This window comes from Oryzias latipes, chromosome 3 (genome assembly GCF_002234675.1).
Source record: "Oryzias latipes chromosome 3, ASM223467v1".
NCBI lineage: Eukaryota > Metazoa > Chordata > Actinopteri > Beloniformes > Adrianichthyidae > Oryzias > Oryzias latipes.
In genome coordinates this window covers 17331591-17344837 of record NC_019861.2, presented here as the reverse complement: position 1 = coordinate 17344837, position 13247 = coordinate 17331591, and the positions used below count along the sequence as shown (strand labels likewise).

At 36.7% G+C, this 13247-nt stretch overlaps 2 protein-coding genes across 2 annotated transcripts; one reads left to right on the top strand and one right to left on the bottom strand.

Annotated features, from left to right (window-relative positions):
• Positions 1-962: 962 nt before the first annotated feature.
• On the bottom strand, positions 963-6279 carry nae1 (NEDD8 activating enzyme E1 subunit 1). Its single transcript, XM_023953411.1, has 20 exons — positions 6155-6279; positions 5720-5823; positions 5571-5631; positions 4850-4880; positions 4562-4633; positions 4291-4370; positions 4076-4185; positions 3871-3980; positions 3724-3786; positions 3542-3605; positions 3374-3465; positions 3210-3269; positions 2988-3121; positions 2793-2868; positions 2592-2631; positions 2352-2438; positions 2138-2230; positions 1710-1824; positions 1571-1620; positions 963-1446 (listed from the first exon to the last, which is right to left on the bottom strand). Exons 1-20 carry the CDS (start codon positions 6202-6204, stop codon positions 1337-1339), a joined length of 1602 nt encoding a protein of 533 aa, XP_023809179.1. The 5' UTR covers positions 6205-6279; the 3' UTR covers positions 963-1336.
• A 462-nt stretch (positions 6280-6741) lies between these two features.
• On the top strand, positions 6742-12741 carry ca7 (carbonic anhydrase 7). The gene is made up of 7 exons (XM_023953412.1): positions 6742-6871; positions 7275-7472; positions 8922-9040; positions 9327-9422; positions 9655-9717; positions 9803-9958; positions 11791-12741. Exons 1-7 carry the CDS (start codon positions 6835-6837, stop codon positions 11908-11910), a joined length of 789 nt encoding a protein of 262 aa, XP_023809180.1. The 5' UTR covers positions 6742-6834; the 3' UTR covers positions 11911-12741.
• The last annotated feature ends 506 nt before the right edge of the window (positions 12742-13247 follow it).

Here is a 13247-nt window from a genome sequence, read left to right as displayed (position 1 = left end):
AGGGCCCCTCTTTCTCTCTCTCTCTCTCGTCTGTTTATGTCTGTTAACTCTTATCAGTGGCCACTACTCATTACAAGAGAGTAGGTGTTGGGTTACAAGGACATACTAGTTAGTCTCAACTCTCTGAGGAGGCACTAAAAGTGCATTTAAAATGATCAGACTTCAACTCATGTGGGAGGTTAATGCAGCCATGTCTAACCTAACTGCTGATAAAACAATCAAATTAATAATTGATGCTCTGATAAACAGAAAAAAGGAGAAACGTTAAGTATTTAGGACTAAATCATGTCGGATTTTTCTCCAACTTGAAAAAATTAAGACATCCTGTGTCCCTGGAGAACCCCTATACTGGCACACTGTCATCTTAAGAAGCAGAGGATGGATGGAGACATGATAATCTTTAAGGGACAGTGGATAAAATTCTTGATTTAGGAAGTAGGGTGTGTTCTGGCAGACTGCTGAGCCCTTCTCAGACAGATTGAAACTGTGTCTGAACACAGAGCATGAGGGAAGCAAGTACTAACCAGGAGACCTTTCCATTAAACTCAATTTATGTAAAGAAAAGAACATCTTATCATGGCTTACATCATTACATTGATTTTTAAGGAATTAAATAGTGAAAAACAATACCATCGACAAAAAAAAAAGTAACAAGGCTTGCAAAATTTCCTGTAAAGCGCTCCCTAATGATCATACAAAACCACATGCAGTCTAATAGTGACTTAAAACATGTCAGATTTGAGCAATGGAGCCCCCTGCTGTTAAGGTAAATCAAGCAGCTTTGCTTGGTTTCACATGGATCCTGCTTGGAGGTAAGTCACATTACATGCCTCACATGCATATCATCAAACTTTTATTTCAGACAAAAATCTCTGTAACCTGGCTTATAAATTTAAAGCCACAGTTGGTGGTCATGATTTTTTTTTCCTTTTCTGAAAATACACAAACAAACACAAACTGGCTGATTGTTCCATCCTTTTATTTTTATATTAATCCTTGCGGTTCAACAGTACACGTTTTCAAACGAGGTGCTCCAAAACAAAACGCAATGGGATCAGGAGGATAGAAAGTGCTGCTTTGTTAAGTTACAATCACAGCTTTAAAGGAGTTTTTTTATTTTTTTTATATTTTGCATGGTAGGGTATTAAAAAACAGAAAATACTTGAAGAAAATGCCAGAGGGTGCTGCATTCCTTGCTCTTCCATATCCCGTTCCAGAATGTGTGATTTTCTTCAAAACCCACAGGAGCAGTTACCAGTTGGATTTATTAGAGTCCGAATCTGTTCAGTATTTTTGCAGATTTGTCTGTGGGGAAGCTCTGCATTTGTCACCGCGATCATAGTTGGAATGTTGCAGAGGTCTGCGACATGGCGTTATAAATAAAAGTGTTGTTGAAGGGCACAAATTGATGGCTGATGATTTTGATGGCCTCCTGAGCAGCTGATCCTGTAAAAACATAATGCAAGAAGTCAGGAATATTTCTGATATATCAGCAGCGTGTTGAATGAGACGTAAAATATCTCTGAAAATCAGGAATCGTTTTGTTACAGAGGAAAGCAGAGGGGTTTACCTCCCAAAAATGCAGAAACTGTGTGGGGCTCAGCAGCTCCGTACCGACAGCTACAGGAGTAAAACAGCTGAGAATTATTTCATGCTCTTTACGTATTTACAATAAAATAAAACAATATAGCGAACAGGCCAGGACTTACAACTCATGGATGTAGTCATCTTTGATGTTGACACTCAGACTGTACTCCTGCAGCAAGCTGTTCACACACACCTTCAGCTTGTTGATGTCTTCTTCCACCTGATAGTTATACACTCCTGCCAAAGGAAAAGAGTTTAAAGTTAAATAAATGATTTTTTTTTTGCCAGTGTAAGTGTATTTTCTTTAGATGGAAAACTGATTATACAAAAAGAAAAAAATCCTGTCACTCCTCGCAGCCATTGTCCACATGTTAGGTTTATGAAATCCTTACATTTTCCCTTATGTGGTAAATATTTGACTTTAAACAAACACCTGATATAAAATCAACACAAATACTTCAGTTTCTTTTTTGAGGCTGAAAGAGCTTTAAATGAAGCAGCTTTTTCCCCAATCAGCATAATTTTTTTCTCTTAGCGACAGAAGTTATACCTGGGTAGCGGGAGTGCTGCTGATAGAAGCGATCAACAGCACGAAGCATGAGGTAGAAGACCATCTCACTGTCGGGATTGTCCATGTATGAAGCTGAGAAGACAACACTAACATTAACAAACCAGGGCTTCATGCTCACAGTACAATGAACAAATGTTGAGCTCAGTCCTAAAAAAGTATCCAATTTAAACAAGCAGACGAATCTAAGACTGACCGATTTCGTCTTTATTTACAGAATCCACACTATACTCTTCAGCCAGAGATCTGCAGCGAACCACCCGCAGGAAGGATGCATTCTTACCTACAGACCAAAAACAAAACAAAACGTACACCTATAATATCACAAGGAACATCAAGAGCGTCTGAACAGCCTAAGAGGTTTACACAAAACTTTCAATTAAGCTGAACTGTGACAGTGAAAGTAAAATAAATAAATAAAATGAAAACAGCTTACAGAACAGCTTGATGTCCTTCTCAGAGATGCTTTCTGGAGGCTGGAGGGGAAAAAAAAAAGGAAACATTTTTTTGCAGTTTCCTCTTTTTAAAATACACAATGATAATTTAAAGCCTTTAAAGATCTGAAAATGCCATGGTGTGGGTGTGTGTCTTCTTTCGAGGGGGGGGGGGGGGGGGGGGGGTTGGGTGGTCCACAAACCTTTCCAACAGACCGCAGTAGACATTCAACGTGCTTAGAAACTGCTGCAGCATCCTGCATGGCCTTTTCCCTATAGCTGAAGGGGAAAAAAAATACAAATAAAACAAAATGAACACAAAGACAAGACAAGGAGCTACTTTATCTTAAGTGAATGATAACAGTTTCTCCATTTTAAACGGCCACATTCCTACTTACACATTTTGGAGGTTGATGAACTTCTGAGAATCTGCAATCATGTCTGGGATGGTCCCCCGCACAGGAAGGCTTCCTTTGCCTTCGTCGTGGACAAACTCCTTCACAGCTCGGAGCATTACCCAGAAGGGGGATGACTACACCAGACATTTTACTCTTTAAGTACATTTTTACTACTTATTGATTATCAATGAATGTGACTGAATTAGTGAGAAAAACCGACACCTGTGATGTGATGCTGTTACACTGCTCGCTGTTGAAGAGGTTTTCAATGGAGCTTGGAATCTGCACAGACAAGATGAATGATAAAAGATGAGCTGGATGACCCCACATCTAAAAAAATAGAAACAATTATTCATAAAAAGTTTGGATAGCGTCTTGTTTTGCACCTTGGTTAGATTTAATGCCGTGTTGACATTTTTAATAGCCTCTTCAAAATTCTCTTCGTCCTCTGGAACACCACCGTCAGTCTTCCTGGTCCCTGAAGCACAAAAACATTTCAAATAAAATGCATACAGGTGATAGAGTTGAACGTTTCTACGGTATAGAGCTGATACCTTCCCGAATAGTTTGTCTGAAGGCTTCCTTCTCTTTGTAATTTTTAGGTAGCTGATCATTGTGCTGCAAAATAAACAAAAACAAAGTGAAAATAACAGTAATCAAAAGCAAAGATTAAATAATGGTAAGTGGTGATATATTTTAGAATAAATTTGTTATCAAACAGAATTGCATTTTATACCTCACTGAGCCATTTTTCCAGATATTTAGCAACAATTATAATCCATGGAGTGTGACTGTGGTCCTGCAGATCATATAGATTAGAACAGGATAGAGGTTTATCTCTTAGGTTTGCGATATTTTAAATGTACAGAAATGCAAGTCTCACCTTCTTGTCCATGCTGTCAAGATCATAGGAATTAGTGTGGTTCTTAAATTCTTCAAAAGGCTGATCCAATCGAAGATCCTCCAACGCATTGTCCGGATGAGATTCAATCACTAAGCAGAAAAGCGGCATCAATCAGTACACAACCTTTGAATTTGCTGCATGCAATCCAACCAAGTACTCAAGCAAAGCTGCTGAGGTCACTAACCTGTGTGCTCCTGTACCACCAGCCTCATGTAGCCTATGAGACCGTAAGTTTTACAGATCAGAAAAGGTACAGAGGCATTCCACAGAACTGAGCCGAGTCTCAAACAAGTGCTGTTAGTAAAAACACAAAATTAAAAAAAAAAGACACATTATGAGGACAAATCTAAAACAAACGGTAAAATCAAAACGGCACAAATAGGTAGACGGATGCAGTACCTTTCAGGCAACTGCACACCAATGACTATAGTGAATCTGTGGAAAAACTCTGGATCGTTGTCAAGTAGCTTGTCTGGACTCTAAAGAGGAACAAGCAAATGGTACACAACAGATTTTTGTGATGAAACGGCTTCATTTCATGCGTTATTTTCATAAAGGTCGAATTTGATTTTAAAAAGGAGTTGTAAATAACAGCAGCTTATTTCTTCCAAATTTCCCACTAACCATGGGTTGAAAGGTAACTGCAGGTTACAGCTAAAGAAATACCAACCTCCTCCACAAAGTTACCAGATACATCACCGTTCAGTTCCTGCAGCAGTTCAGTGGCAGCCTGAGCTCTGTTCTGCAGGATAAACATTCAAATGACAGGACTACTTTCTTTTTTCTTTTTATTCAAAACGAAATAAATATGCATGCAAAAACGTAGATTTAAATATAGATATGGAAAAGACAAATGCACAAAAAACATTTTAAAACATCGAATATATATATACATATTTATATATATACATATATATATATATATATTTTTTTTTTAATTAAAAGCAAGAATACTTACCCTTCCAATGCTGTTGTTACTTAAAAAAAAACTGTAAGAGCAGATAAAGAAATGAGTTAGCAGCACATCTTCATACCTAACAAGGACATAATTGTTCTACAAAAAGTATAGAAATTTCTGTTTAGTAGAAAATTTTTGTTAGAAGAATGCTTCTTTACAATAAATAATACTAGAGAACTACAATAATTAAACTGTCAAAAAAAAAATCCTGATTATCCTTCTTTCCCAATGTTTTTTACCTTTACCCTGTTTGGACATGGACATCATGGGTCAAAGGAGAGGAGACAGCTTTAACTAGAATTACAGAATTCTAGTCAAAATATCCTACTGCTGCGTAAATGGGATGATTTCAGATTCTGTCAATGGTGATTAGACTTTAAAATCAAATTGTTGAAAAGATGCTTCGCTGCACCGTTAGAGAGGTAGGTTTGGTGGAGGCAGTATGATGATGTGGGTAGGGATCTCTCTCCGTGGAAATACTTGATATTCTGCAGCCAATGGTATCTCCACAATCTGAGAGCTAACCATATCTTCTTCAATAACAGGACTCACACTCACAAAGTTGGCTTCATTCAAGGCTACATTTTCTGACCTCAGTTCCATAGCACATTTTGTGGCACAGTCAACAACATAACCCTTTTAGCTGTCTTTTAACGGGTGCTCCAAAAAAAAAAACAGTTTCCTTGCATTTTGTGTTTTTATTAGATTGAAGCAGCCTTACTTGTTTCCAGCATCTTCTCCAGACACAGTGTGTCCATCCACGATGGTAAAAGCTCCTATTCCTGGAAACAAGAGCAGATCTGGGGATCAGACAAGTTGTAGGATGATGGGATTGATGACTGTCGCCATCATGCAGCATCTCCCACGTACCTGGCAACACCAGATTCTTGAGTATCTCTGTTCCAGTCGCCGTGGCGTTGATGAGACAAACATGAGCATTCTCCAGAGCTTCTTGGCCGTGATCCCCCCACAGTCTGGAAACAGAACGTTACGTCACAAACTGTTTCCCAAAGACCGAAAAGAAGATTGTTATGCTGCTGTTTTAACATAATACACGCAATCTGTCTATGTTATGATTTAAGTGGAAAGCGTCACACTAAACAGAAACATGCTAAAAAACAAACAAACAAAAACATTCATCCTCGAGCTAGCGATGGTCTTGAAATTATACAGGCTAATGGCAGCTAGCACTATTAGCTATGTAGTACTAGTCTCGTAAATGTCTTTTCAGTCTCTTGTTTTAAATTGTCTAAATTTCCAGGTAATTAAAAAATGTATATTAACTGTGGCTACATTTTCACGTACCTGAGCTGTCTGTCGTATTTCTGTTCCTTAGAAGCCTTGGTGGCTGCCATTGTAGCTTAAGTGACGTTAATGCATCTAGTTCACTTCCGCGAGAGCAGATTCGAGAGAATATTCAAGAGCACTTTCGACACGAAATAACGGGGTTTAAATTGATCTAGTAAAAGATTTATTTGAAGAAATCTCATAAAAATAAACCACACAATTTCTGTTATTGCGTTGCTGCTATTGTTAAACTATTGCCACAAACAATATAATGACATAATATACGTTTTTGTAATATGGAAACACAGTCTAATTTATTTAATAAAATAAATTGTATTAATTATTTCTTTCTATGAAAAATAATCGTTTTTCTCTGAACAACCTCACGCAATCAACCAAAAAACAAAACAAAAAAGAAAATAAAAATAAATTAACCAAAAACAATATGTATATTTTTTAAAAGTATTTCTATACGTTTAAAATCAGGCAAATTCCCCTTTATAATTATACTTTTGGCCATTTATTTGTATGAGCGTGCGTTTCTGGTAGTGTGTAGGCGTGAGGGGGCGTGTCCTTCTTCTTTGAGCGCAAATTAAAACCCATCAACAACAACACAGGTGCTTAGGCTTATCTGCGTCCGTCCTCCGCCACTGACCTGCACGGAAAGCCCGGTCCAAACTGTCAGCCGAAAGCAGACGATGACAGGACACCACTGGGGATACGGAGAGGGGGACGGTAAGATTTGGCATCATCCTGTCACTATCAACATCTTTAATCATGATGTACTTCAACTAAGAACAAAATTTGAAATAGCTTTAAATGCAAGAGTAGCCTTGCTTCCAAAGGATGTGCTGCTGTTAATTCAGCTTCCAGAGTCTGCTCTGACACATAATGTATAAATACCTTAATGCCTCTTTAAGTCCTCTGCTATATTTCCTTTTATGCACAACTTATGTTCTTTATGTATTATTTATAAACCATTTTTTTTAAAGAAACCTATCATCAGTACATTTTGAAATAAATTTCAGTTTATCTGTAAATACGTTTTTTCCCCCTTTGGTTAATATTAAGGCTAAAAGTAAATAGGATGCGTTTTCATTGCACTTTTAAAAACAGTTTTATTCTTTTTCATTTCAAGGTCCCTCAGCATGGCATAAAAATTACCCAGTGGCCCAGGGAAGCCGACAATCTCCTATTGACATTATCCCTCATCAGGCTTTACAGGATCGCAGTCTGGGCCCCATTGTCCTGAACTATGATCACTGTACTTCCATCAACATTTCCAATAACGGACACTCTGTAGTGGTGGAGTTTGATGATTCTGATGATCGCTCAGGTGAGGAAAGAACATCAACATCGATTTGCTCTGATTGCCTTGTTTGGACATTGTTCATTGGTTGGCCATCCTGCAACTTTGATAAAGGTCAATGTGCAGAGATAATTCAGCTGTGATTTGCGCATCCTGCCACGTGCAGATATAATCCTTACCTGAAGAAAGGGGGGGGGGGAGTTTTTTTTGGGGGGGGGGGGGGGGTGCACAACACATGCACGGCTGACCATAATCAAAGGTTATAAATCAACCTGTGATTACGCTGCAGGAAAGTGCAGCCATGACTAAAGGGAATGAGTATCTGTCTGCTGGACAAAAGATATAAATAACCTGTAGGTGATCTCAGATGCTGTTATGATGATATTTTTCTTTATGGCTGGGTGTTTTTATGTTGAGCTACCTGTCAGTTAGTTGAGCATTAATGTTGGAACTGTGAGTAAGCTTAACTTTTTATAGCTCCAGCAAATACTGCTCGAAACGATTCATTATGAAGACAGCATCATAATGCTTCCAGTGTGGATTTATAGTGCACACAGAGGTGTATTTGTTTTAACCAGAAGAAAGGAGGAAATGCATGTCAAGACTGTAATTTTACCTTTCATGAATATGTGACAGTAAAATTGGTATATGTGTCTCCACACTTTCATCCGTAAACACAAGGTTAGTCAGACGATCCAATAGTATTGCTTTGTATTTTTCACAACTTATCCTCAATACTATTGTATTTGTGTTTAAAAAACAGCGTTTTGTGCAAGTGCACCATAGTTAATCAGACCCTGAACGCTATGACCTCTTTCTTAAATGATGTCTAACTTGATTAGTGAACAAGTTTGTGTCCAGAACTGCTGAGTAAAGAAAAAGAAAACACTTATCAATCATTTACAACAATTACTTTGTCAAGAGGACCAAACATATGCTCTCAATTTCATTAAACAAATGTCTAGATGATCAAATGGAACAATGCTGGACAGAATGTGACAATTGATTCAAGTCAATCATTGTCTTTATTACAAAAACGAAAAAAAAAAAAAGCTTGGTTTCTTATTCAGACTTTATAATGCTTTAGTAAACGCAGTTTGGCAGGTTTTAGGAACACATAAAACAACAGCTTCTCATGTAGTAGCAGGAGACGACAAAGGGAATCCTATTAGTGAAGCTTCTTAGGTGGCATATACTTAGCAGAAAGACAGTTGAATGCAGCATGAACTGAGAAACTACAGTGTTTCTGAAATTACTTTTTTAGTCACTAACCTCTCAAGACCCTTAAGTGTTGGTAGGCGCATCTATCAGCTTAATATTTCCTTTTCTTCATTAAAGTTTGTATCTTTAACATTGTATCTTCTTGGTGTCTATCGTTCTGTCATGCTTTATATATGGTGGGTACCAAACCTTTGTGGGAAGTTTTCAAAAACCTGTGGTGGAGAAATGTGAGTTATTAATTTTTTTCTCTTGCAGTGATCCAGGGAGGCCCTCTTGACAATCCATATAGGCTGAAACAGTTTCACTTCCATTGGGGTGGAAAGGGATGTGAAGGCTCTGAACACACCGTCGATGGCTATGGTTATGCATCAGAGGTCAGTGAACTACCTCAGGTTGTCAAGGCCTCAAAGCCAAACAGGAAGACGCTTTCCATTGTTGAAAATGACAGAAATCATGTGGATTTTTTTAATTATTGGGTTTACATTTTACTATGTGCATTTCTGACTTGTGTGGCTTCTGGCTTGATTTTCACAGCCAAATATGTTAAACTGAACAAAGAAAATGAAAAATACATTATCTTTCTATATACTTCTCTTTTTTCTGTATGTTAAAAACATTCATACAATTCAATTGTTTTCCTTTTCACTGTTTTGTCTTTAGCTTCATTTAGTTCACTGGAATGCTGTCAAATACTGTTCTTTTGGGGAAGCGTCAACAGCTCCCGATGGTCTTGCTGTTCTCGGAATTTTTTTAGAGGTAAAAAGTCTAAGCATGCTAAATTTTTTTTTTTTTTAAATACAGAAATAAATTGTATGTTGGCCATTTTTAGTGATTTAATGTTTTCATTTGAACGATTATAGATATGTAGGTGATTTGAGTTATGTTTTTGGATCAGACCTGATATTTTGAATGGTTTTATGACATTGTGTGAATTTGTGTGTTGTTTTAAAATCACAACTGTAGTTGAAAAATAAACATGTTATGTAAGACAGGTGACGACCACAGATGGCTTCATATGATAACAGATGCTCTGTATATGGTCAAATTTAAGGTGAGTGAATTTTAATTAAACATTTTTTTTTAATGACCTGTTCTTTTTTAAATTAAAAGTGGTTCTTTTTATGTTTTTACTGCAGGGTAGTGGGACAGAATTCAAAGGTTTCAATCCAAAGTGCCTTCTTCCTAGTAGCCTCCACTACTGGACTTATCTGGGATCACTGACTACCCCTCCGCTACATGAGAGTGTCATCTGGATTGTCCTGAAGGAACCAATCGCTGTGTCTGAGAAGCAGGTAATATCTGTCAAATGTAGTGCTGCTGTTGAACATTAAACCTGTTTTATCTCCAGTAGTTTTGTATTAGTGTATCAGCACACCCACTCCCGCAGCATAAACCACAGTCCAACTAGCTTGTTTGCAAGCCATAAAAGGTAAAAGCCTCTGGTGCAGATACATGCATTTGTCAGAGTAGTGCTTACATGTGTTTTCTATTTTTTGTATCACCATTATTACAAGAAATCTGTGATTTTTTGTTTTGATTTTATCTACTAAAAACTGTAAATTTTATGGAATTATTTGCTGTCTTACTGTTTGTATATATCTCTCTCTATCCCTATTCATGCTTCTTTAACACTATAAAGATAGCTCTAATTATTAATCTTAACCTTTAAATACACATTTTAAATTACTGCATAATCAGTAATAAAGAAAAACATTTTAATTAGTCAGATGAACTGCAGCTCATTTAATGGCATGTGTAGAGGGTTTTACTCTACTTAGCTTTAGGAATATTTTGTTGTCCAACATCACTGCATCAGCAAACCAAGAGAGTTGATAGTGGACAAATTTTAGTTAATGATAAACTTAATAACCTCTTTGGCGGTGAAAATGTTCCCAAAACTTAAAGAAAAAAAAAACTATATCCACAAGTTAAGCTGGCTGGCTGGACGTCCACAGAACATCCACTCCTGGCCTCCCTTGAAGCTGGATGTGTGCGTCTGCCAGTGGGATTACAAGTTCACTTTCTGCTGATCTCTTATAGTCTAGTTTTCTGTAAAGCCGTGTCTGCTGCAAAACTGGAACTGAGGTGCAATTTGGATGGCCAACTGTGCGTCCAATTCACAAATCGTTCATCTGCTCCATCTGATTATCTTGATGGGCTGATGACAGGATGGGCACAGAGCTTTACGCAATAAACGCTGGCTTGCTTACTCAGCAGGGAGCAGACATTATGCAACAGGGATTTATTTGGGTTTTCATAACAGACTGTGCAAAGAGGAGAACACCAACTTTTTTCTTCAGGATCAAATGTTGACGTTCAGTAATACATTTATCAAGATATTAGAAAATAAAATAAAAACAACATAATGATTGTTCTGTATCACAGTGTTATAATGACACCAAAGTTGTTCATTTTTATAATCTATCAGTGTTCCTAAAGTAGCTGTGAAAAACTTTGTTAGAATGACTTAACCCTTGAGAACTCATTGGGTCAAATTTTGGCCGCTGTTTTTAAAAAAGTTTTTATTTAAATAATTTTTTTCTATTTTGGAATCATTAATTATCTGTTTTTATTTTAAATGTTTTGGCTGATGTTAATTGCTAGTAGGGAAAATGTACAAACAAACAAAGGAAAAACAAAATAATTAAATTCACTTTCAAAGCCCAGAAGAAAATTGTACTTGAGTTTTCCAGGGTTAAAAACATCAAATTTGCTGTCTAAATTAGTACTATACAATGCAAGAGCCTCAGTAGTTAGGATGCAAAAGGTTTGTTTACTCTTTTGAGATTTGAGCAGTAAAGAATCTTCTGCTCTTTATTCTTTGCCCAGTGACCCCTAAAATATAGTTTTATCCTTTAAACTTTTGTTTCTTCCTGGTACTCCTATAAATGGGGTATAAAAATGGGATGTAAGATGCTATTTTAAGTATGGCAGAAATTAATCCATGTACAGCAGATAAACTAACATTAGCCAAGAGTCAGATTCCATTGTTATAATAGGTGTTGTGTTTTTGTTTTCTTTTAGGAATATATATATATATATATATATATATAATTCAATAACTATGTAAATTTCGTTTTGCATTTGAGCTCAAACTGTTTCCTACGAATGCTTTTCTCCACAGCTGGGAAAGTTCAGGTTGCTGCTTTTTACTGGTGAGGAAGAAGATCAGAGAACACGCATGGAAAACAACTTCAGACCTCCTCAACCTCTTAAAGGAAGGAAAGTGCGCTCCTCTAATTAATACGACCTCAGGGCACCTAAAGCATTGAATTCTGTTTTTTAGACAAAAGCAAACAATTTCTTTCTTTTTACTTTGGACAAAAGGAAATAAATAAATAAATAAAATCTGTGTAAATGTTAGTAAGAAGGACTCCCTCTATTGGTCAGAGTAGAAATGCCATTTTAATGATTTACCTAAAAATACAGATTTAAAAAAACCTTCTTTTTTTGTTGCTTTTCTCATGGATATACTAACAGAGAATATACTGGCAGAGGATCAACAGCTTTCTTACTGGCCACTTGTGTGCTGTTGATCTATCGTGGTGAAGACATGTTCCCTGTCCTTAAGTCCATAGATCCCCTTCAATCAGATTAGTGGTGCATTTACATCTCCTTCTCTGGTATACAGAAAAAAGGAAATGGATGTTTTAGGGGTTTATTATCCCTTATTTTGAAGGACCTGTATCCTGATAGGGTTCCTGTCGTGTCTTTTTTTGTTCTTTTTTTTAACTCACAATTGCAGCGAGTTCCTGTTATAGTGGATTTAACAAGAGCAAACGGCGGTTTTGTCCTGAACATCTTGTTCAGTTTTATGTGCAGTACAGACGCAGACATGCCTGGCAGAGGCCTTGATGTTGCACTTAAGGGACTTTTTAAAAGACGGATCACCTCCATGGATTGGGGTTTTAATAGGAGGCGAAGTGAAAAAAAAAATCACTAGAAGATTCACAATTTAAGAATGTTTCTGTTAATTTGGATTGTATAAATATGGGACTGATGTGTGGTCTGCATGTTCTTCTGTTAGATATGTTGCATCTTTTGTTAATTGGAATAAAATGTTAACTAAAGCTAATTGTTCTACAAATCTGTTGTTTGACATATGGTAGAACATATTTTCAGGTGAACTGATAATTTTCAAATATGGACTCCAATAGCATAAAGATATTAGTAAAACATGAAGATTTACTGAGACAAAAATACATTAAACCAGGCATATGGAAATATATGTAAAGAAAAATGAAAATGACTTGTTTGGATATAGCTGAGTTTGTCTTTTAATGCTTTTCCCCCCCCTTTTTTAAATTCTGTCATTGAACTGTTTTACTAATTTAAATAGCATTGACTTTTGACAATTAAAACAAATGTTTAAATTCTCCTTTGCTAACAAGAATAAGAATCAGGGTATTTAGTAGCCAGGTTAAAGCCTGGATGATTGTAGGACTGATGAACGAGTCTGTTACTGCATTCGCAAATTTGAATTGAACAATCAAAAAAAGAAACATTCCTGACAGTTTTAAATATGGAAAAAGCCATATTTACTCTGCATTACCATTGTTCATGTTTAGACCAAAGTTCGTT

What these genes read in the sequence shown, in the direction of transcription:
- nae1 (XM_023953411.1), bottom strand. Translation starts at nt 6,204, where the DNA reads ATGGCAGCCACCAAGGCTTCTAAGGAACAGAAATACGACAGACAGCTC. An exon ending in GGTGTGCAGTTGCCTGAAAG is followed by an intron (nt 4,186 to 4,290) that starts GTACTGCATCCG and finishes TTTTACTAACAG; the next exon opens with CACTTGTTTGAGACTCGGCT. An exon ending in GGTGGTACAGGAGCACACAG is followed by an intron (nt 3,981 to 4,075) that starts GTTAGTGACCTC and finishes TTTTCTGCTTAG; the next exon opens with TGATTGAATCTCATCCGGAC.
- ca7 (XM_023953412.1), top strand. Translation starts at nt 6,835, where the DNA reads ATGACAGGACACCACTGGGGATACGGAGAGGGGGACG. An exon ending in GCTATGGTTATGCATCAGAG is followed by an intron (nt 9,041 to 9,326) that starts GTCAGTGAACTA and finishes TTTTGTCTTTAG; the next exon opens with CTTCATTTAGTTCACTGGAA. An exon ending in TCGCTGTGTCTGAGAAGCAG is followed by an intron (nt 9,959 to 11,790) that starts GTAATATCTGTC and finishes TTTTCTCCACAG; the next exon opens with CTGGGAAAGTTCAGGTTGCT.